The sequence below is a fragment of the Aythya marila genome, assembly GCF_965140915.1.
Source record: "Aythya marila genome assembly, chromosome: 1".
NCBI lineage: Eukaryota > Metazoa > Chordata > Aves > Anseriformes > Anatidae > Aythya > Aythya marila.
The window spans coordinates 125,207,665-125,232,469 of record NC_139042.1 but is presented as its reverse complement, the minus strand read 5'-3'; the positions used below and the strand labels follow the sequence as shown (position 1 = coordinate 125,232,469).

At 39.5% G+C, this 24,805-nt stretch overlaps 1 protein-coding gene across 1 annotated transcript in view; it reads right to left on the bottom strand.

The window, feature by feature from the left end:
- The window catches only part of KEL (Kell metallo-endopeptidase (Kell blood group)), a 32,306-nt gene extending 7,813 nt beyond the window's left edge, over positions 1–24,493 (bottom strand). Inside the window, exons 1-17 of the mRNA XM_082778316.1 lie at positions 24,361–24,493; positions 17,728–17,869; positions 16,006–16,209; positions 15,279–15,403; positions 12,127–12,273; positions 11,462–11,524; positions 10,144–10,332; positions 9,589–9,734; positions 8,016–8,139; positions 7,452–7,562; positions 6,253–6,351; positions 5,698–5,775; positions 5,164–5,267; positions 4,165–4,275; positions 1,944–2,011; positions 1,547–1,704; positions 563–655 (exon numbers count right to left, since the gene is read on the bottom strand). Coding sequence (XP_082634442.1) covers positions 563–655; positions 1,547–1,704; positions 1,944–2,011; positions 4,165–4,275; positions 5,164–5,267; positions 5,698–5,775; positions 6,253–6,351; positions 7,452–7,562; positions 8,016–8,139; positions 9,589–9,734; positions 10,144–10,332; positions 11,462–11,524; positions 12,127–12,273; positions 15,279–15,403; positions 16,006–16,209; positions 17,728–17,869; positions 24,361–24,378 — 1,980 coding nt within the window. The 5' untranslated portion in view covers positions 24,379–24,493. The remainder of the gene's footprint in view (positions 1–562; positions 656–1,546; positions 1,705–1,943; positions 2,012–4,164; positions 4,276–5,163; positions 5,268–5,697; positions 5,776–6,252; positions 6,352–7,451; positions 7,563–8,015; positions 8,140–9,588; positions 9,735–10,143; positions 10,333–11,461; positions 11,525–12,126; positions 12,274–15,278; positions 15,404–16,005; positions 16,210–17,727; positions 17,870–24,360) is intronic.
- Between the last annotated feature and the right edge of the window lie 312 nt (positions 24,494–24,805).

Here is a 24,805-nt window from a genome sequence, read left to right as displayed (position 1 = left end):
GCACAAATCCTTAAACCATGTTCCCACAAAAATCTCCAACTATGTGTGCATGTATTTCTCATTCTTTATCTCTAAACTATATCTATATTCTAAACTTTTTTCTCTACCAGTCACTCAGAATGACCTTACAACTTGACAAAGAGATGGATGGAGCAAGGGATGGAGACCTATGTGTGTTTTCTACTAAAATTTCATTTTCTATTAGTAAGATTGCTCAGAGTAGCAAAAGTACTGAGGATGGCAAAGAAGTCTTCTTTCTCTGACACAACTTGTCTGCTACAACTTAATTTTGGTAGACTTCAGAGCTTTGTAAAAGATATATTTACAGACAGGCATCTTGTTTGCAGTGAGATCCATGACAGATTAAGAGCCCCATATGTAAATTTTAGCTTTCTAAATAAGATTCTGAGTCTTCCAACAACATCTATCATTCCCAGTTCTAGGAAGAGTGGGGAAAAAAAAAAAAAAAAGAAAAAAAGACTGAATATTGAGAAGGACAGACTGTAATAATGTAAAAGATAATGGAGAGTGAGAGACACATGACTAGCCTAGAATTCATTACATGAGCAAAACTGAAGTAGAAAAGCTGGTCGTATGAAAGTCCGATCTTGGGTAAATCCTCCTCTTTGTGCTTATTCATCCAATTCTTATAGGCCTGTGGAGAGAGAAAATTAATAGTAAACTCCACTTCAGACAGTGTCCAAGAAACATGTCTTCTGTCAATTAAATATATCAGTCTGGTATATTTTTAATATATTTAGCATGCTTGTATCTCTTTCTGCTCACTCTGATGTGCCTAATAGCTGTAAGAAGGGAGAATAACAATGTTAATTCCTTTGCTTCCATTTTCTGACACTACTGTACACAGCTGGTCAGAAGAGATATGATGACTGCACTATGAAAAAAAATGAAAATTACTTTCAAAGAAAGTTACAGATACCTGAAAAACTTTATTTATTGGTGCTATGAATGCCATCAAAAAATCTTTGTGTCTGTAACAGTCTCAAAGTTCTTCACACAGAAATGCAACAAGTGCCATTTGACACCCAGATAACTCAGAGCACTCTGCACTCATTAATTAACTAAACCTCTGAATTCCTGCAGGAGTTCTAGACAGAAATATTGCTGAAAACATGACAGTAGAGTAATTTTATCACAATACAGAATTCTAGTTCTTATCTCAACTTAATTCCTTAGGTTTAACATAAATATATAATAACCTAATATAAAATAATAACTTGTTTTGTATGCATTACATAATTAGGGATGTAAAAAAAGGACCACCCCAGAACAGGTGAAGGGGATAAGCAGTCTTATATGGTGGTAGTGAGATTATAAGCACAGCTCTGTGAAGAACCTATGTTTGGAATACCAGAGGAAATGTAAAGCATATGCTGCACTGGCACAGACATGCAAGAAATCTGGGACTGGAGCAGTATGTAGGACAGGGATATTACAGGGCAGTCTTAGGACATGCCAGTTGAGCTGTCTGGTGAGACTCTGAGATCATAAAAATGACATCAGAGAAATAAGTAAACTACAATACCTGGTAAGCAATGGCAAGCCCTCCATTGTCAGCTGTATTCTCCAAGAGCGTAATAGTACCGTTGACCTTAAAGTCAAAGCTTTCATACTGTTCAACAAAGCAATCTATAGATTTCTGTAGCACACTGCTGTTGCATGTAGGACAGCCACCAGGCAGCACTGTAGGGAAAAAAAAAAAAATCCTAAAAAGTAAAGCTATTTCTGATGTTCACTTGTATTCCCGACACTGAGTTTTCTTCATTTGGTATGGAGTGGATTTCCTTAGCTTCACCTGCTTTAATAATGTATGTATATATGGATATAGGGGCCAGGACTGAAGAACCCCTAAGGGAAACTACCACTGGGGGCCTAGAACAGTAAACGAAGAGGATAAGCTTTACCCTGCAGCTGGTACCCACCATAACCATAGAATGCATGAAGAAGTTCATGCGCCATGAAGACCCCAATAGCTCCAAAGTTCACAGCACTGAAAAATAAACATGAAAAGAATGATTTTGAAAATAAAAGAAGAACAGGTGAGCATTCTTTATCACCACTGAGCACAATTGTGTACCGCAAAGAAGCATTCTACTCTGAGAGACCACAGAAGCACTTTCTGTTTATTGCCTCCCAGATGTGGTACTCTGTAAAAATATGAACACAAATGTAAATTACTCTACCAATGCTTGAAATTGCACAATGGACTTGCATTAAAGCATTCCTAGCTAATAAGCCATCTTAATAAGAGAGAATTAAATTCTGTCCTTATTAACTGTAATGTGATACACTGTTGAGATACATCCTTAGTTACCCATTATTGGCTGAACTGCTACATAAACAGTAACTGCAATGGCAAAATACAAGAGCAGGATGGTTGGAAAGGCAGTCTTGCAGCAGTCATCTTGTGAAACACAATACATAAAACTGGTAAGGCAAATTAAAATCATGAAGGCTTTACTAAAATTACTCAGGCCTAGCACTGGTAATCTTTCCACTCACTACAAGCAGGAGGTTCTTTCCAATATGAATTTCTATCATTCTGTGCAATGAATTTACAGTCACACAAGCATGAGTACAATTAAAATATATTTCCATAATACAAAATGATGATTTTGTTTGTTTGTTTGTTTGTTTTACAGCCACTGATTAACACTACTAAAGCATGAAATGGGTCTAGAATCATAGTGTCATAGAAAGGTTTGGGTTGGAACAGACCTTGAAAATCATCTAGTTCCAACCCCCCTGCCAATGGGGACACCTTCCACTAGACCAGGTTGCTCAAAGCCCTATGCAACCTGGACATGAATACTTCCAGGGATGGGGTATCATTATTATATCAACAGGAACTCATTAGGACACCGACAAGGACAGGATAATTTATCTTATTTTAGAGTTGCTCTTGCAGAAACTCTGGAGCTTATAATGATTGAACTGTCTTGCCAAATTTTAGTTTTAACAAGTATACTCATAGTTATCTGAACTGGCAAATTATTTTTGACAGTAAAATTTAAATTCTGGAGCATCATCTGACCAACTGTTAATGTGCCAACACAAGTTTGACTTATGAGTCTACTGACCCAGAATGAAGGTGAGAAAAATATATTTTACTAACACCAAATACAAAAGGAATAAGAAGCTGCAGACACTTTCTCTCTCTTCTTCTTCTTATTTTTTTTTTTTTTTTTCAGAGGAACAATAATGTGAAAACCTACACCACTGGATTTTTTTCCTATTATTCTTTTCCTATTCTCCATAATATAATGAATTCATGAAACAATGCAAACACTAGCAAATGTCATACAAGTAGTGGCAGAAGATTACCATGGAAAAAATAATTACTTTAACTGAGATGGGTTTCTTTCAGACTTCAGTCTCTTCCCACTGTGTGAACTGATCTTTGGAGTATGATGGGATTATGTCAAGTCTCTGTCAGTTATCATGCAAAAAAAGGACATCAGATAATATTTTTACAGTCAGATGTTTAAGTGCTTTTTAATACCAGAAAAAAAAAAAAAAAAAAAAAAAAAAGTTTAAAAGAACTGTTCAGTATGATGAAAGAACCAAACTATGAAAGTATAGTCTATAGAGGTATCGTTGTTGCAGGAGAAGTCTCAGAATGAAAAATATGTCTGCTAATTAGAGGAGGTTTCTTGAAGAAAAGGAAGAACAGAACTGTGTTTGATCCATTTGAAAAGACTTTTTACAAGAAGTTGTTCCTATTTGCTCTGGGTTGTATTTCTATGAATTAGATTGAAGAAATACTTGGAATCTAGAAAAAGAAAGGCAGAGGTGTTTTTTTTTATTTTATTGTTTTTTTCAGTTAACCTATGCAAGACTTCTACCTCTTTGCTTTGGGATGATACACTTGTCTCAGCTTACTTTCACCTATATTCTAATATTGCTCCAGCAAACTCTTTCTCTGCTTCCAGAGAAAGATCACACTCTTTCAGAGTTCATAGAGCAGAACTGGCAAGCCACATCCATGTGGCTTTAGAAAAAAGCTATTTTTCCCCTTATACTTGATCTTTCTGGGATGCAGTTAGAAATAGAGGTTCAGGACACATTCACTGAGATTCTTCCTGGAAACATGGTGTAGCAAAAGGACTACATTCAGCTTCCACTTTTGCAGCCCCTTCATACCTGGGAAACTCCATGTGGAAAAAAGGGCTGCGGAACATTCCAGCAGGAAAGACCACCATGTGGTGCCTTAGTGAGTAGTATGAATGGACAGCCCAGGGGAACACCTGCCAGCTAGAAGCAGAAATGAGAGAATGTATTAATCTGTATCTCATACCTTGCTCCTTTCCTCCATTGGGTGCGCAGAAATGCTTTGCTCCATACAACTGTTCACACAATGAAGGAAAATGATGAAATTCACATTATCTAGAGTTAAAGGTGCTTGAAACAAATCTTTACTCATTTACAGACAGAGCTGGTAGCTTAGCTTTCACACACATTTAGAGATTCACCTTCACAATTTCACTGTCAAATAAGTCAGAATTATTAACCTTCTGTAACGTCCTGCACAGAATACACCTCAAGTCCCAAGTATGCCTATCTCCACTCCCTGCCTTCAGAAGCATCCATGTCCTGACTTCGAGGTGTTCCTGCCAATATTCATCTCCACATAATGCTTTACTGTCAGATAGCTCAGCCCAGGAACACCAGATATTCCTCTGTATTACGGCTTTATGACAATAAGCAGAAAAGATTCCATTTTGAAGGGTTTGGGATTCCCTCCACAACAGTGGTGGTTTTGATAGCAGGAACTCATGCTGAACACAAGATAGAGTGCCATGTTCAGGGTTTTTTTTTAAGATGAGGCAGGAATGTGTCCTTGCAGAAAAGGACAACGGCATCCTGCCCTGCATTAGGAGAAAAGTCACCACTAGGTCAAGAGGTGGTTATGAACCTTTGTTCACGACTAGTGTAACCACAGCTGTAAGTACTGTGTCCAGTTCTGCCAGAGCCTTTCCCATCCTTAATAAAAGAGAGATATAGACAGACATCTGGATACACTCCTGAGTGACCTCTTCCAGCTGATCCTGCTTTGAGCAGGAGGATTGGACTAGGAGATCACCACAATTACCTTCCAACCTCAGGTAATCTGTTTTCTTCATATCAACATCTGACACTTACTTAACATGTGAATGATGCTGAAGGAGTTTTGAGTAGGAATTCTCCCTCATTGTCTTCAAGCAAGCCACCACATTGAGGAAAAAAGTGTCTTCATTTATCTCCAGCTGAGGGAAGAGTTGGGAAATGTCAATGTCACAGAGCATGAGAGAGGAATGAATTGGACAGTATGAGAGAGAGGAAAGTCCCACAGGTAAAAAAGAGTTTCATCAAAAGACAAACTAATGCAACACTTGTTGTTTTTGTTGTGTTGTTTTTTTTTTCCTCTCCCAGTTCAAAAGACTTTTGATTTAAGATGTGACCAGAACATTATCTTCAAATAGAACATACAAACAGGTCACAGTCAGTAGGAGGCAGCACAGGCAACACTGGACAATGCAGAAGCAATAGATACGGGTTGTCTGGATCCACCTCTTCTCAGAAAGTGATATGTGCATTGCTCAGAGGTTATGGCCTCTTTTATCAGCAGACAAGACAGCAGTTAGTACAAGTAAACTGCCAGTAGTGAGACAGACAGGTTTACATTATATAGCTCACATTCTGGTATTCCAGGTTCACTTTGGCAGTCTGAAGTATGTAAGCTGGATAGCCAATCTCCACTTGTAGCGTGGACATCTAAAATCATAATTAAAAAAAAAAAAAAAATGTGACCAACAGGGAGTTTTACATTCTGGAAGTCCCTTTTAAACTCTATTTCTAAACAAAAATAGGATCTATTAATCAGCAGTTTACAAAAACAACTGCTCTTTTTCAACAAGACATCTCCTCTTGTTATTCTGTTCTACTTTTTTTTTTTTTTTTAGTACAGTTTTCTGGAATTCAGTTTATATTTTTAAAATTCTATAGATGTGTAAATCTGAAGGTACTATGTAACTCATCACATTACATTAATTCACAGTATCTGTGGCCTATGTATCAGTGTCTTGTGCGTGATGACACCTATAGAACCACATAAAGGTTTTAGTGTGTATAAGGAATCTATTTAAAATTGTGTGCCTGTAGGAACAGGTAGAAATATGTAGGCCCCTTCCATTTTTCTCCAGAGACTATAGGGAAAGTTTGGCCTCAGTAACTTCTGCCTTCTGCACGCACCAAAACTTTAGCTTGTTGGCGTGTTTGCTCATCCATCCACTCCAACTGATCCAGTTGGCTGTAGAGAGCATCTTGGATCTCAGAGAACATCTCTTCAGCCTGCCATGGAGAACAGAAGGCACATTCAGAACTGCAGAAAAACATTGTTCAGGCCTAGTTATTGTCTTCCCATGTTCCAGCAATTCAACCATACAATAGTTGGAATATTATTCCTCTTCTCTTGATGAAAGAAGAAATAGCAGCTTCTATATCTATTTAGGCTTAAGTTTCTTAGGCATCCAGTGGTTCCTCACAGATGTCATCATTCTTTCCCACACACCTTTTCCTCTCGACCATCATAGTAAGAGGGGAAACATAATCCCTTTTCATTAAATCCCTTTCGGGATGGGAATGGATCAAATGATTGTCCCATTTCACAAAACATCCACAACAATTTCTTATTGGTGTCTCCCTTTCCAAAGTTACAGCAGTCTGAGTCTCTCCTTCACAAAATTGTGCTTTGCTTATTCAGCTTTTTGCTTCAGTACATAGTCTCTTTCTTGGAGTTATTATTATCATCCTTGTTACTTGTATACACTGAAAACCTCAAAAAACTTGATGCCTACACTAATTTCCCTCCATTAAATAAAAAAAAAAAAAAAAAGTCTCATCATCAAAGTAAAGAAAGATATCTTTTCCACAGTGCCAACAGGTGTTCCGTTTACTGTGGATCCTCTCAGAATGTTTTGATATTGATTTGTTTCTGTAAAACTGGTCATAAATATTATGCAGTCCTTGTTCACCCACCATTCCCTTATTGGCTTTATGACTGAAAAGTTTATTTAAATACTTCAGGATTTCTGATGAATAATAACTGCCATTTCAGTTAAACACACTGAAATGGCATGCACTCACAGGGTTCTCATAGGTATTTCTGCAGTCCATATAGCTTTGCTAACAGATGAGATAAAGATTCTAAGTGGTATTTTAACATTGATTATTCTAGCAGTGACAGTGCTCTTGTTCTGTTGATATCACACATTTCCCCCAAACAGAAGAGAAGTATGTAACATACAGGAATACATAAAAAGGTACAAAAGCTTTTGCTGCCTTGATGCTGTTCTAAGCTGACAAGGCAAAAAAAAAAAAAAAAAAAAAAAAAAAAGGAACAAAGCTGAGCTATGCTTGGGGTTTTGGGGTTTAAGAGGATGAATACTTACAAGTTTCTTGGTTTGCTGAGGGAAAATTTCCTTCACAAACATCTGCCCTAGGACTGGCTCAAAGAAAGAGCTGGTATCAGTCAAACACTTCTTCCAGCGCTCAACTGGGGTCTGTAAGAATAGAGAAAAAAATAAAGACAGCTGAGAGTGAAGAGACAGAAAGATGAAGATGGTAAAAAGATAAATAAACACGCTGTCAGTAGTTTATATGTTGTTATTTAAAAATGACAGCCATAAATACTGAAAATTTTAATACAGTAAAACAAAGAATTATTTACCCTACTTGTATTCACACAAGATGAATACTCATATTCTGACTGTAACAAATAAATAGAAGGAAGGTGGCTATCTATACATTGTTCCTCACCCCATGATACAGTGCAATTAGCCCTTGAAATCTTTTTTGTGTCATGTTTACAAATCCTTGAGAAATGTGAAGCCTTAATTGGCCTAGTAGGAGTGGTTCTCCACCCCAGATCTAAGAAGCTCCATCCAGGTGAGGGATCAAGAGAATATCCAGAAGGTGTGCGCTGTGGAAGTGAAGATGTTTAAAAGCTAACTCACCACTCTAGATCCCATTTTCCCATGAAGAGTCCTAGATAGCTCCAAGCGTGCATCTTGGAATCGACTGTCAAGGGCAGGGGAGAGATTCCCAACCAGACAAAGAATCATATAGATGGAAAGGACCCTGTAGGAACATGACATTTAGGAAGACCAATAGAGAGGACCACTTTAGCCCACATTAAGATGGGATCACCTCCTAGCTGGATGAAGTCAAATATTTAAGCAGTTATTCCATCAAAAACCTGGACCTAAAAAAAATAAGCAGAAACCAGTCAGCACTGAACAGCAAACAATATTCAATGTTATGAATTAAAAGCAAATATGTGGACAGGATACCATGCAAAAGCTTGATGGAAATGACAAAAATCATGAATAACTCTAAGAGGAGAACAAAGTCAATACAGTGATTTTTTTCAGCAACAGTCAGATTATGGCGTTAAGAGGTCACCATAAACACAGAAGCATGGCAAGTGTCAGAGGAATAATCTGAGGCAGAGGAAACCTGGTAACCTGAACAGTGACAACAAAGTATCCTGAATGGACTACTCCTGGGGTTAACAAAAGAACGATGATTTGCTCATTCATTTTGCTATGAAAGCCGCTGACATGAGTCAACCAAAGAAACTCACACTCAAGAACACCCTGAATACCCAAGGGATAATTACCTACTTGAGTACAGGATTCATTATGGGAAGAAGGGGAAAGAGCACTTTAGGACTGGGTAATACTTCTTATGGGATACTTTGAGGGGACTGTAGGATTCTGTGAGACTTAATATGGGATGCTTGTACGAAGCACCAAAGGCAGAGAAAGGAAAGGATCATGGTGGACTGAGAGGAGTTTATGCATGGTAAAGTTAAGGGGAAAGGTGATAACAGAGAATGGACTAGAGTAAACTTGTGTCTTGTCAGTATGTCTGTCTGGTTGAGTCCTGTGCATGGTCACCAGAGTCTGTCTCATCAAGTTATTTTTAAATATCTTTGTTTGTGGGTGAGTTTGTTTGTGGGAATGGGACTGGATACCAGGGAGACAAGGTTGGCTATTGGAGAGAACAACAGTTTGACCAGCTACTGGAGAGATCTGTTTTTAATGTGTATTTGTAACTAGAAGATATCTGAATACCAGCAACCAGAGTTGGGCTGCAAGTCTCAGTGGCCCGCATATCCAGGTGCCAGCAGCTGTGGAGATCAGGGCATCTGGGGCAGGCTACTGAACATTCTGAGTATCAAAGGCCAAATACTGCAGTAATCCATATTGTGTGTGTACGTAAATATATATTTTTTATATTTCACTAGTGTAGTCCAATCCTGATCATGTGCAGAGGAGGACTAGGATCAGGCTGACTGCGCTATTCATGTTTGCATGGGTGGTGGTGGGGGGCAATATATATCCTTATATGTGTACATATACGTTGTATGCATGTGCAAGCCTATTGGGAGTATATGCTAATCCTCAGCACTGGACCTGTGAATACAGAGACACAGCAGGCTTGCAACTCATTAACTTACGTTATCAGAAGTAAATATTTCTTAAGGCATGAATAACCTCAACCACAGATTTGTACAACTCCTACCTTTCATTGTTCCAGCCTTCAATGAGCTGTGACATGCCTCTTAAGTAATCCATGTCATGCACTGCAATTGGCTGAGAAAGGTTCATTGGCATAGGATGGAAGAGGGCCTGGAGACATGACAACCAATCAATAGCAGGTGCCTTTTCCTAGAAGTAAAACAAAGCTTACATGCTGAGCTGTCAGCCTAAACAGATTGTCAAGAAATAACAGGGAAACTGGGATTGTCTCCTTGATACTGGTAATGGATACTTTCAACAAGTTGAGCTGTTTTTATGGTGTGGGTATTGATTATACTAGAAAAGGAGAATAGACATTTATTTCTTTTATCAGAACAGCATGGGGGAGACAGGGAGTGGATTTGGGGACCTGGAAATTCCAACTGCTATCAATAAGAGACAGTAAGTTAATAGGTTATTTAAAATTCAACAGTCTCCAAGGGTAATTTGCAAGAAGGGCATCTAAACAGTGTAGCTCACATCTCTTTTGATCTGGATCTTCAGAATGTGAACATCACATGTAATTGTGTTTCTCAAGTTCTAAGGCACAGATAGATACCTGTAGCTCCTTAATGTTAGTGCGAAAGAACAGCATCCCCCTCTTCTGTCTTTCCTGCAGTGGGGTAACAACACGCTGGAGTTTAGAGATGAAGGACAAGGTAAGGGAAAATGAATGAGGGAAACCATCCTGTGGACCTCCAAGTAGCCCTCCAATTTTTTCCAGATATGAGAGATAGACACGGAGAACCTGCAATACAGAGCATATGACCAGGGGGAGAAACATGACTGAAAGTTAGTCACCTCATCCATCCATCCATCCATCCATCCATCCATCCATCCATCCATCCATCCATCCATCTTGACCACATAAGATTCACTCTTTCAAAAACAATGTAGCACTTGTCCTGAAAACTGTCATCTTCACCACAACATCCTCATGTAATTCTTCAAGTGGAACACACTTTGCCAAGTACAGCTCCTTTCTCAGTGAAGAACAGTGAATTCTCAAAAGGTAATAATTTTAATTTGTCCCAGCTAACAGTTGCTTTAAACACCAGAATCACTTTAGGGCTGCAGGCTTGTTGTCTCTGGAGTTAGGAGAGCTGTAGTAGACAGTGACACAATTCAGTATTTTGGATGGAGAGGAAATGGCAGTCTTGCTTATATGTTAATGAGTTATCACAGGAATACTTGTGATGGCTAAAAGGGTTTATTTTTTGAGAACTCTTCTGAAAGAGTCAGACTGAGAAACTGAAATCAGCTCAGTTTTTATGCAGTTCAGAAAAATTAGATAGTTGTGATGAAATTATCTTTGCTGCAATGACTCCCATGTTCAAAGACCTTATTTCCCTAGCTTAGGTTAAAACATTTTAAAATTACTCCCCTACTACACCAATGTTAATAGATTATAAAGCCTTTATTTTGAACAAGAAAAAAGTTTTGAAACATTCATTCAACATAGAGGGAGCCCCAGATTCATATTACCTAGTAAATACAAAATAAAATTCATAAAAATCATAGAAACACAAGATTTGAAAGGACCTACAAGGTCATCTAGTCCAACCATCCTCCTATCACCAATACTACCCACTAAGCTACTAAATCACATCTCAATTTTATATCTCAATCATATCTCAAAATTGTAACATTCTCTTTCTATACTAGAAGTTTTAAAAATGGCATCTAAAATTGGTTGCATTATAGAAGCTAGTATTTTACAAAAGCAGACTATTTTATAACAAATTCCATCTGGAGACATTTTTAGAGGCCATCGACCATACCTCATGGAAATAGGTCACTCTGAATCAGGAAGAAATTCAAAGAGATCCCTACACCAAATTACTATTTTTACCTTTCGTCAGTCTCTGATATGTTACCTCAGGATAATTTTTCTCTTTGAATTTACTCTCAGGTGGCATCTCAAACTCAGGATGGTCAATCTGCAAAAAGGAGTAAAGGACAAATATCTGGCTATTTCCAGAAACACTAGAAGTGTTAAGACTATGTTAAATAGGCTTTCTTTGTCTCTGTGTCACAGCATTTGAAATGTTAATAAATTGCCTGAAAGATTCAAAAATGTTTCCTAGGTACTTTTTGTGGATCTATCGCATTCTGCAGCTTATTTACAATCTCATTACAAATCTGTGGTGACTGACATTCAAATATAAACCACATTGTTAAATATTTCTCATGAGATGCAAAATTAATAGTATAATAATGTATTAGATGCTTAACAGTTAGAGTGCTTTTGTAGAGTACACTGCTCTACTAGCCACACCTGTGAACAAGTGACAATTCCACAACAAAGCAGAAATTTACACCAATCAACCAGAAGAGGTGAAAGCAAGCGATCTATTCCTCCTCATCTCCTCATTCTCCAGAATTAAGGGGTCTTTTTTGCAATAAAATTATGAAGATTACAGAAAATTTTATGAAAACTTTCTTCAAAGAAGAACTTGAGCAAGTCTGGATCTCATGAACTGTGTTACTGACTCTTTGTTCCTGGCACTTCCTGATAACTCTCTTTCGTTAATCCACTCACCTGAATTACATTGGTCTTGGGATCAAAAGGACTAGGTCCCACATGCACTCTGAAAAAGGGAAAGGTGTTGTATCTGCCCATGAGAATCCGAAGAGTTTCATTAAAATCTTTTGCTTTCCCTATGCCTGTGATATTCCATCCAACAACCTAGAGAAGGGATAGACAGCATAACCACAGGTGAGAAAAACACTTTTTTGATTCTTATTTACAAACATTTTTTTCACTCCTATGAACTCAGTCATTATGACAACAGAGAAACAATAGAGCAAATAGCAACAGGGAAACTCATGAAGGTTTCTACATACCCTGCTTTAAAACTATCTGTCACTTTCACTTAAGGAAAGTAATGAATTTCAAGATGACACTGGAGGGGAAAGAGATAGAAAAAAAAAAAAAGAAAGCTGGTTAATATTCAAGGATCACCTCCTCCAAGTTCAAGAATGGTCCACCCCAATGAATAGGAAGTAAGACAAAAATGCCAGGAGGCCTGAGTGGATTAACAAGGAGCTCCTGGCCAAACTCAATCACAAAAAGGAAGCCTACAAAGAGTGGAAGCAAGACAGGTATCCTGGGAGGAATACCGAGATGTCCAAATATGCCGGGATGAAGTTAAGAAAGCTAAAGCCCTAATGGAATTGAATTTTGCCAGGTATGTTGAAGACAACAAGAAGGGCTTCTGTAAGTGTATCAATGAAAAAACAAAGGCCAGGAAAGATGTGAGTCTGTTGCTAAACAAGATGGGGAACCTGGTTACACAGAAAATTAAGATGGCTGAGATTCTGAATGCCTTCTTTGCCAGAGTTTTTACTAGAAAGACTAGAAACCCAGGTCACAGAGACAAAGAGGAAAGGCTGCAGTAAGGAAGACATACCCTTGGTGGAAGACCATCACGTCAGGAAATATTTTGGCAAACTGGATTTACAGAGCCCATGACCATTGATAGGATGCACCCATGAATGTTGCAGGAGCTGGCAGATATTATTGTGAGACCACTCTCAATAATCTGATTGATCATGGAGACTGGGAAAAATACCTGGAAAGCAAACATCATTCCTGTCTGCAAGAAGGGCACAAAGGAAGACCCAGGGAACTGCAGGTTGGTCAGCCTCACCTCAGTCCCTGGGAAGGTGATGAAATGGCTAAACCTGGAAATCACTTGCAGGCACATGAAGAAGAAGATCATCTGGAGTAGTCAGCATGGCTTCACCAAGGAGAAGTCATGCTTGATCAACAGGATAAGCTTCTGCAATGAAATGACTGCCCTGGTGGATGGTGGATGAGGGAAGGGTCATTAGGAATTATCTTCCTGCACTTCAATAAGGTTTTTGACATTGTCTCCAAAATAATCCTCATTGACAAGCTGCATGGGCTGTATGGGCAGATGAGTGAAATGGATTGAAAACTGGTTGAACAGCCAGGCCCAGAGCATGGTGATCAGTCTAGTTGGAGGCCACCACCTAGCAGTGTACTCCAGTGGTCCCTTCTGTGTCCAGCCCTGTTCAACGTCTTCATTAATGATCTGGATGATGGGTCCAAGTGTGTCCTCAGCAAGTATGCAGATGACATAACACTGGGAGAAGGGGTTGATTCACCAAAGCATCATGCTGCCATCCAAAGAGACCTGGACAGGCTGGTAAAATGGGCTGACAGGAACCTTATAAAGTTCAACAAGGGAAAGTGCAAATTCCTGCACTTCGGGAGGAACAACTGCAGGCACCAGTACATGCCGGGGGACTCCTTGCTGGAAAGCTGTAGGGGGTTCCGGTGGCCACCAACTAGAACATGAGCCAGAAATGTGCCCTTACCACAAAGAAGGTTCATGGTATCCTGGGCTGCATTACGCAAAGTATCACCAGGTTGAGGGAGGTGATCAGCACTGTACTCAGCATTGGTGAGGTCACACCTGAAGTATTGTGTCCAGGTGCTGGGCTAGTGGGCTCGGCAATTCAGGAGAGATATGGAGCTACTGGAGAGAGTCCAATCAAGGGCCACAGAAATGGCTAAGGGGCTGGAGCATTTTACATATGAGGAAAGTCTGATAGAGCTGGGACTGCTTAGCCTGAAGAAATGAAGGCTCAAAGGGAATCTTATCAATCTATATAAATGTCCGAAGATGGAAGGAATATAGTCAGGCTCTTTTCAGTGGTGCCCAGTGACATGGTGAGAGGTAATGAGCACACACTAAAACACAAGAGATTCTGAACATCAGAAAATATTTTTACTGTGTGCGTGACTGAGCACTGGCACGTGTTACCCAGAGACATTGTGGGGTCTCCCTCCTTGGAGATATTCAAAAGTCATCTGGAGAAGGTCCTAGATGCTGGCTGTAGGTGGCCCTGCTTGAGCAGGGGAGTTGGATCAAATGACCTCCAGAGGTCTCTTCCAACCTCAACCATTCTGTGATTCTGTGACAGCGAAAACAAATGATAATTATCAACAGAACAGGGTACACTGGAAAAATATAATAATAAAATAAATAAAAAGGCAGTGAAGGAGGGAGCGAAAAAGAATATATTTTTCTAAAGTTATCCAGGTGGGCAAACAGAGATCAGGAATTTAGGGTTCCTCCTCCCTAACAGGCAGATACTCAGGGGGCCTTGCTGTCACTGTTCCTTCTGCTGAAAGTTTCCACATCAGCCTTGGAGACAGGGCATAACTGCAATCTGCTAACAGGAATTCTCCCTGGCACTGGGAGGAAGCTCCCAGAATGGCAATAGAAGCATTTTCCTCTTCAGACAAGTTTTCCTGAAGCCTGGAGTAGTGGATGGCTGTCAGATCTTAGACAAGCGTTTCACCCATTTTGCAAGATGTTTCCTGATCTGTAAGTCAAATTGTATTGAACTGAGCTTCTGAGATTAAGTAATCCCTCTCTGCAGTCTTGGTTGTTGAGCAGTTGTAAAATGTAAGGTCATGAGGGCAGATTTATGTACCTGATGTCAGAAAGCCAAATCTTTAAACAGCATTCAAATTGAGATTTATCTTGTAGAAGTCAGGCTGCGAACCATGAGCTTATTTCAAAACCAGATGCTAGCAAAATTCCACCATGCAGGAATATATGGCCTAAATTTCACTCTTTCCTTTTTTTTTTTTTTTTTTCTTTTTTCTTACAGGAATTGTCTTCTGCATGTAGAAGATGCAGCAGAAACATTCACCTGATTTAGGAGGTTCTTCCATGTTTGATTTCCTTGGGATTCTATCTTTTGTGTATCCATGCAGGAACGATAGAACTGGATTGCTTTCTCTTTAGCTGAACCTCTTATCTCAAACTGTGGGGCCTCTGAGGAAAAAAAAATAAAATAAAAATGAAAAACTACAAGAGTGATAAAGGTGATAATAAAGAAAGATGGGCAGTACTAGAGCAGAGGAAGGTTGTAAGAAAATATCACCTTGCACTTTCAGAGCAGTTTAGTAAATATATCTACACTTTGCCAAGTAACCCAAAGCAAGACGTTTTCTAGTGTTTGCTATGACTCTTCCTGAGATCAAATATGTGACTTTCTTTGCATGGAGACTGGAGCACAACAGAAAGGTTGATCATACCTAGGTTTTGGTCCCACATGGAGTCAGGACAAGGTCACAGTGCACACTCAGACATACACAGCAAAAAGGGTCTACTTTTACAAGGCAGTAGGAAAATGGTTTAGTTTCCTGAATTTTGAAGTGTGACTTCCATTTCTTACACTTGGCAAGGAGAATTGAAATGTTTGAAATGCAACTATTTTAATATGATCTCTCAAGAATATACCTGCACCTGTAATAACAGAAAATGAAGAGACTGGACTCAGTCCCTGACAGGAATGATTGTGCTCTCAGTTATAAATATTCTCAGCTCTGACTCAGAAAGATGCTGAAAGTAACACAACAACCATCTCTCTCTACCTAAAAGCCTTTTCAGGACAAGCTGGTTTTCCTCCAACAATATATCAAAGACGTTTTGTGACTCTTCTGTGGTTCTGCTTGAGTGATTGCTTTCCCAGTTGCTGCAAGCATACTTGTAGAAATCCTCACAGGGGTCTACAGCATCATTCCTAGAATTCAGGAGTCTGGACAGCAGTGCAAGCCTCAGCTCAGCATCACATGATCCTGGACAGAAGTAAACAAGAGAGAACTGAGCAGTGGCAGTGAGAACAACTCCACACATGCACAAAAAAAAATAATAAAAAGGAGTTGTCTGTGGGACATGCCTTTCCCCTCCCTCCAGATTTATTTTTGGTACAAACTCTTTTGCATACAGACTGTTGAATTCCTTGTAAGTTTTTGCTGAAGATGGAACAATACGTATTCTGTCTTTAACTTTACAACAAGGCTGCCATTGCACTTTGTAAGGGAGATTCTTTAAATAAAAGACAGGTAGTCAGTCCAGAGGTGGTGCCCTCCATTCTATCTAGGCAGTAACAGGTTGGATTATTCTGCCTTCTCAGTGTGCTCTCTCTGAAACAGCACACAGTGATTTGGCCAAATGATAAGAAGCTACTGATGATGTCAACAAATGGAGCAAAGAAAAGACATAGTACAGAGAATTAAGAGATAAGCTTAATACATAGAGGGAGATGTTCAAGCATAGGAAACAAACATTTCTTATAAATGACATTTCTTAAAACAGAATAAAAATTTCCTAGTGTTTCTTGTATTCCTCCTTAGATAAAGGGGGATCAACACCCCCCTCCCCACCTCCACCCTCCTTATCTAAGGTGCTGTGAACCCCTGGGTATGTGTTCTCTTTTGGGGTCAGGGTATCTTGTAACAACAACAGATCAGCTCAATTGTTAAATAAGCCATTTGTAAATCAAGGTAAGACTTTCCATTCTGTGGTTTCAGCAGTTCTCATAGGAGAAAATATGCAAAGTGAAAATAAGCAATATCTAAGCTAACCAATATCTTTCCTTAGTCTCTATAATAAATGGTTTCCAATGTACAACAGGGGCTGGAATGGGTTTGTGCCTGTTCCTTCTCGTACTGTCACGGGGCACAATTGAAAAGAGGCTGGCTCCATCTTCTTGACACCCTTCCCTCAGATATTTATATACATTAATGAGGTCTCCCCTCAATCTTCTCTTTTCCAGGCTAACTTGCCCTCCTACTTTCAGCTTGTACAACAGATGCTTCAGTCCTCCAATTTTCTTCGTAGCCCTTCTCTGAACTTGCTCCAGTAGTTCTGCTTCCCTATTTTACTGGGGAGCCCAGACTAGACCTATTAAGTCAGGGATGGAAAAGCGGAGGAGGAGCTACAAATCTCAAATTCTGCACCAGTTTCCCGGAAGTTACTACAGGGTCATAGAAGCTGGAGGCCAGGACAAGGAGATTCAAGAAGAACATCTTGACAATATAATGCTGCTGTCCCACAAAGCTGAACCCAGGCTTATTAAATGACAGGCAGAGGAGGAGGAGGAGTGTGGGGATATATCCCTGCTATGAGAAAAAGAGAAGGCAGAAGAGTGTACCTTTTCACAACTGGTGTCTTCATATGTTTCTTCAAGATCCTGAAAGTCTGATTCTTAAAAAAATGCTAAGCCTAATAAGCATTGGAGGCAGATAGGAGAGGAAGGGTACTTAAAAATAGATTGTATGAGGAAGCAGGGAAAAGGATATCCCATATTATACCTAGACCACAAGTCATCATGATGTAGGTGATAAGTAATGTAAAACCAAGGAGAGTACTGAGAAGAAGTGCACACAGAAGTAGGCTTTTCCGTTGAAGACATCGTTCCTTCTTTGCACCTGTTCTCAGCTCCTGGTCATAGGTCTGAGGAGAGAAAAATAAGACAAACAGAAAAAAATTAAAAAATATTTGTGTTAAAGTTAGCACTGGTCATATACTCTGTCTTCTCACGTATCTACTGGAAAATCACTCATGGGACTAGTGACAGAATACTAACAGTGGCCCCAGTCATCTAATGAGTTTGTTCCCAGGGGCATTCTCACCTCTTCCATATCCCTTTCTTTTCCAGCAACAGCTGTTCCACAGTGTTATTAAATACACATCTAAACACCGCTTGCCATGAGGTGGCCTACCCTCCCATAGTTTCTTTTGTTTTATGGAATCATCTTGCATATGACTCTTGAAAGTAACAAAGCCCCTAAAGCTAAAAACAGGATGGCTAGGTGTGGTGGTTTGACCCAGCTGGGCAGCCGAACTCCATCCCAACCTCTCTCTCACTCCCCCTCCTCAAAAGGGAAGGGGGAGAATATATGATGTAAAGGGCTCAAGGGTTGAGATGAGGACAGGGAGGTCGCTCAACAATTGTCATCACAGGCAAAACAAACTCAGCATAGAGAGATTAATATAATGTATTGCCTGTTACTAACAGACTAGAACAGAGAGAAACTAAAAGCAAGCTGAAAACACCTTCCCCCCATCCACCCTCTTCTACAACCTCCCCCCAAACAGTGCAGGGGAAGGCATAATGGGGGCTGCAGTCAGTCCATAATGCTTTGTCCCTGCTACTCCTTCATGCTCAATCTCTGCCCCTGCTCCAGCATGGAGTCCCTCCCATGGGATGCAGTCCTTCCTGAACTGATCTTGCATGGGCTTCCTACAAGCAGCAGCTCTTCAAGAACTGCTCCAATATGGGTCTGTACCATGGGGTCCATCCTTCAGGAGCAAACTGCTCCAACATGGGTCCCCCACAGTCAGTAGCTCCTGCCAGACCATCTGCTCATGTGTGGGCTCCTCTCAATGGGCTGCAGCTCGGGCTCAGACTCTGCTCCGGCAGGGGTTCTCCTTAGGCTCTCCTTCACGTCAAATCCATGTGCTCCACCATGTGCTCCTCCACAGGCTGCAGCATGGAGATCTGCTCTGTTGCACTACACCATGGGCTGCATGGGAACATCCTGCTCTATCATGATCTTCTCCACAGGCCACAGGGAACTATTGCTCTGGTGCCTGGAGCATCTGCTCTCCCTCCTTCTTCACTGACCTTGGTGTCTATAGGGCTATTTCTCTCTCCTTGCTCTCCCAGCTGCTGTTGTGTAGTGGGTTTTTCACTTTCTTAAAAGTGCTCTCACAGAGGTGCAAATACAATTGTTTATTAGCTTGGCTCTGGCCAGTGGTGGGTCCCTTTTGGAGCTGGCTAAAACTGGCCCTTCTCTAAATGGGGCAACTTCTGGACTCTTCTCACAGAGGCCACATCTGCAGCTTCCCTGCTACCAAAACCTGGCCACATAAACCCAGTACACTAGGACTAGTGGTTCTTTAATGTTTGTCTACTTGAGCACTAATTTCAACATGAGCACTAATCTCTTCTCAAGAAAGAGCATCTGAACCCTAAGCCCTGTAGTCAAGTTCAAATGAGAGAGATTTGTCCCATTCTAAAAAGTGCAGTATACTGTAAGTCACAGGGAGTATCTTTTTTACAGACTTTACATTGCTCTTAAATTCGGTTGTATTTGCAATTTAGTCAGTGGAAAAGGTTAGCCATGTTATGAGTACTGCTTCTATTTCAAACATGTCTTAAGATAAACTGAAGCATTCTCCAAAGATACCAGTCCTTTTCTCCATTGACTGCAAAGGAAGCAACATGACTATGTCATTTTACACTTCTAAATTCCACCTGGGTAAAGTTACATAAAGTTACCTTTGCAGTGTGTATTCACTGCTTTTACCTACTTTGGTGTGCATGAACGTGGACAAGAACAGTAGGTTACAGCATACCACAAGGGAACAGACATGGGAATGTATGTTGGTAGTCTAATAAAAGGAAAAGAACTGAAAAAATGAAAAGTAGAATGATTGAAAAGAATATACAGGGCGAAAAAGAAGGCAGAAGGGGAAAAAAAAAAAAAAAAAAAGCAGAAAATAAAGGAAAACCTGAGACTAAGAGGATAATGAGGAAATAGTATAGCAAATAAGGAGTAAACCTAATAGCCTTGAAAGCTGAAGGTAGTGCTAGTCTGAAATTCTTACATGTCACTGTTAGAACCTGGCTTGCACTTCCTCCACCACAATTCCAGCTTAGCTCCCTGTGCTCAAGCCTGCCTCTCCAATATAATAAAGTTGTTTGAGAAATCTTGACAGAGAAAGCTAGAAGAAACCTCGGTAGAGGTGCCCGCCAAATGCCACTGAGTGCCTTAAGTGGGAGCTGCTTTTTGCAGATCTCATGTATGATCTTCATCTCAGCTATGCTTCAGCAGCATTATAGCCCCACCTACGGCTGGCCATGTACCCCATTGATCTGAACCCTGACCTACAGACTTGATTGTGCAGGTTTGACCTTGGACTTGCCTCCTCACAATGGACTTACTTTGCAATCTAGACTCTTGGTTGACCCTGGCTACTGGCACCAATCCTGCCTTACTCCCTTCATTCCCATACTGTGGGTTTACGCCCTTTGCTGTTAAGGCCAGTACTTGTCTCATCATGGCTCTCAGCTTCCAGAATTTTTCCTTGTTTGCCCTTTCTTCTCACTTACATGGAGAAGATAAAGATGATGTTAAAATGCATTCATCATCATGCTTATTAGGCAAAAAACAAACAAACAAACAAACAAACAAACAAACAAAAATCAGAAAACATATATCTTTACAAAAAGAACAAAACCCTACAAGATGTAGCCATATACTTCACAGCATAGGCCCCTTCCTCTAAGGAAAGGCTAAGAAAATGAACAGCCTGCTGTTAACCATCTTAGTAAATCATTTCCGGAAATACACTTCTGGAGTATGTTTGGACACTGTGGTGGTGATTTCTGCTCAAAAACATTAACAGAACAGAAAATATAGAAAGAAACAGAAAACAAACAAAATAACAACAAAACAACAAAACAGACCCTATTATTTGATATATTTCAAATGTCCATTTATTCAATCATTGACTTCTCAAAAGCAGCTTATTTGACAGCTGTAACAAGGGTTAAATGCCTAACTACTTTTATCCCTTTATAATCCTTTTCTGATGACTTCTTAAGACAGGATACAGGATAACTAAGCAGAGAGCAAGTGCATACAAGTGAATCCTGGCATTAAAAGGTGCAAAATACAAAACACGAACATACTGGCAAAGTATAGTGTAGGAAATATAAAAGAAGAAATCTAAATTCCTTTCAAATGCTTCTGTAGTAAAACATTTTATCTTTTACTCTCCAAGTACAGACAAAGTGAGGGAAGTGAGCAAAAGAAAATTTGCTTTGCTGAATGGAAAAAGAAAATCCAAGCCCTTGTCTCTCACCATTTAGGAAAGAGTGAACTATTTATATTCACTATGCTCCAGAATTTTCTGGAGTTCTGGAATACATCTTGTCTTTAACACTGAAAATCTGTCCTATACCTATAACAAAATGATTAGCATTTTGCAGTTCTTCAGTCTCACACTGTTAGAGGATAACTATTTCTCTCTTTTGAGTGCTAATTATGCTATTTACTACTCAAAAGAGAGAAATAGATACCCTCTGCTAACACACAGATACTAATGAATCTGAGAAATCAATGCTCAAGATCAAAGTATTTGTTAACAGTAGGTCTACATCAGTCCTATAAATTACATTCCGTTTGAAAATGAAAATTTCACAAATAACCACTTTTCTTTAAAACCTGTAAGAAAACCAGACTGTCCCCCTCAAAACTCCAGTGTGAAATGACTAAAGAATTGCACATTTACCAGACTGAGAATAGCAGAATATTGCACACCACAAAAAAAAAAAAAAAAAAAAAAAAAAAAAAAAAAAAAGGAGAGGAGAGGAGAGAAGAGGAGAGGAGAGGAGAGGAGAGGAGAGGAGAGGAGAGGAGAGGAGAGGAGAGGAGAGGAGAGGAGAGGAGAGGAGAGGAGAGGAGAGGAGAGGAGAGGAGAGGAGAGGAGAGGAGAGGAGAGGGGAGGAGAGGAGAGGAGAGGAGAGGAGAGGAGAGGAGAGGAGAGGAGAGGAGAGGAGAGGAGAGGAGAGGAGAGGAGAGGAGAGGAGGAAGGAACCTTGAAAGATAATTGAGTCCAACTGCTTGACCACTTCAAGGCTAACTAAAATTTAAAGCATATTATTGAGGGCATTATCCAAATGCCTCTTGAACATTGCCGGGGGAAATTGAAATTGGTTGTGTACCTCTAGATTAAAAACTGGAGTCTAAGGTCTATGTTATCATAGAATTGTAGAATCATATGACTCTATTATTTTACTTCTCTATTAGAAACTGGATTTTAAGGTCTGTGTTATGTGAGCCATAAGGATAAAAAAATTTCTTTAAGCACCTCACCTTCCCTAAGGAGTGTCTCTCTAATCTGGCCTCTGTTACTGGGGCTGGCTTTGACATTGTGAAGTTTAGAGTGAAATATAAAGTCCATCCTAATTCAGTGATCCTTGGCAAGAAACTGTGGATTTAACTAGGTGGAGCCAGAACTGGGCTATACAAACTCCCAGGGCACAGGACACAGTTACAAAGCTTGCAGGAAGCAGAAGCATTTTATGTGGTATATTTGAGGTTTGGTTGCATCACCCACCACGCCCCATATAAAGAGACAAGTGAATGGCCTGAAGAAGCCTGTGCAAGAGGATAAAGAGCCTTTAATCTCTGACAGAGCTCTTACATATGGACCTCATCTGAGTGAGTGAGAAGTATGATTAGTATTTGCATGAAGTTGAAGATAAATTTCCACTACAGTTTCAGTTCTTTCATGTTTTTCTTTGAAGAATGTACAAGTGCTTAAATTTAAATGGCTTCACTGTAGCTAAGTGAGATCAAATGCCTGTGAAATCACTAAAAGCAGACTTCTAATCGTCATTAGTTATAAAACAAATGAATTAGTTATAAAATGAACAACTTTGAAGATATGTACTACACAAATTATCCCATTTGAATGAGAGCATGCTAGCAGAATCCTTACAGGTACTGGGTAACATTAAAGAAAAAACAGTTTGATGCAATTAAATCAGCCAAAGAATTTGATTTTTCTTCAGCATCTCCTTCTTTCTCTTTCCAAGACATCTCTGAATTCTGCAGAGGTTGATGTTCCTCTGCCGCATTCTCTCCCATCTCTTATTTCCCCAGTGTTTAGTACTGCTGCAGAAAAAGATGACTGTAACTTGGAGGAAAATTAAATTCATTAAAATAAAGAGACCCAAAGGAGGGAGAATTGGAGCTATTTTTCATAAATGTTTACCAGACAATTTAAGGGTATTGTTTATCAGCCAGTAGACTATTCAGGAATTACTGACTTGAATAGTTGCCCAAATTGTCTATATCACATTAGTTAAGTGGATGATGTTTTCAAACTAATGCCTTAAAATTAATTTAGCATTTTCTTAAATTTATCTTTTGTCAGCAAATCATTTAAGCACATAAGTTGAGCACACTGAATGGCATTTCAGAAATAATGTTTTAGACCGTGTTCAAAGTATCCTACCTCCTAACATGAGAAACTAAACAGAAAGTGTGTTGAATTATATTCTGAACTACTAAAAGTCAGAAACATAACAAAAGGCAACAACTATTTGAAATTGTGATTGTTGGCTGATCTCTATCACACAGTAATACGAGAATGGATATACAAACCAAACATTTCTGCAAATTCTTTAGCTAGAAAAATGCAGATGAGATAAAGTGAATGACCATTTGCAATAAAAACATAGCTCTTGCAACACTGAACAGTTTTCAACACAACAAAATATGTTTCTTTTTAATATAATCTAGTTATATTGAAAATATTACTGTTGTTATTATATATGAATGTTTTGTACCTTTTAGCAACCTTCAGCTAACAGTTTAGTTAGTAATTTGTCTATAAATATCCAATTAACACTCTACTAATCATCTACTAATCATCTGTGAGATGTAAAACCAGGAAAAGGACACCATGCTGCATGGAGAGCAAATAGCCATTTTCATGTTCAGAAAGCTATGCCACATTTACCCACAATTTTTTGAGAGGAAAAAAAAAAAAAAAAAAAAAAAAAAAAAAAAAAAAGCACATTTCTGCATAAGTGCTTTCTGAAAATAATTTGAATAATTTGTTTGTTGAAAAATGAGGATACAAAATAAGAAGCAAATAATCAGCTTATTAAGCTTATTATTACTTATTGCCAGGGCTTCAAACAAGTCTGAATAGAGCCTTGGAATGGCTGTTAGGATGACTAACAGGAAGAGCAAGAATCCCTAAATCCTCACAACATACCCCACCACATCAGTAATTCTGAGACCTCGGCAAGGTCCTTCTGGATGCAAAGTCTCAAATTTCAATTACTTCAGTACCCTAGGGCAGTAATAAGAAGAAGAGCTGCTGTGACAGGGAAAGAAAATAAGACAAACCTTCCTTACCTCTGAAACAGTCTTCATTTTTGTCACTGAGCTGGCTTTGCCTCTATAGTTACCGCAGTTGTCAGCTCTGTTTACTTGTTTACTATCAGTCTTCTGTGCTCATGGCACACTACTGAGTTCAGAGACAATCTCTTCTTCCCAGCTTGGCTGATTGCTGTGGGGAGGGGAAAAGCAAGGAAAAGCTCTGAGAAAAACACCCTTAAAGAAAATGGGAGGGAGGGAAATGGATATATTTCTGCAACTCTCCACCCACCTTCTCTTCCTAACACCCCTGTTTCTCATAAAACTAGCTTTATTGTTCCCTTCTGCATCTCTCTGCAGCCCAAGGTCTTTCTCTCTTTTGGCTTTATACTGAAATCTATTTGAAAAGAAGTATGTGATTCTGTCTCCTCCAGCCTCTTCTCAATTATTTGCTTCTTCTTTTCTCTCCGACAGCCTTACTATC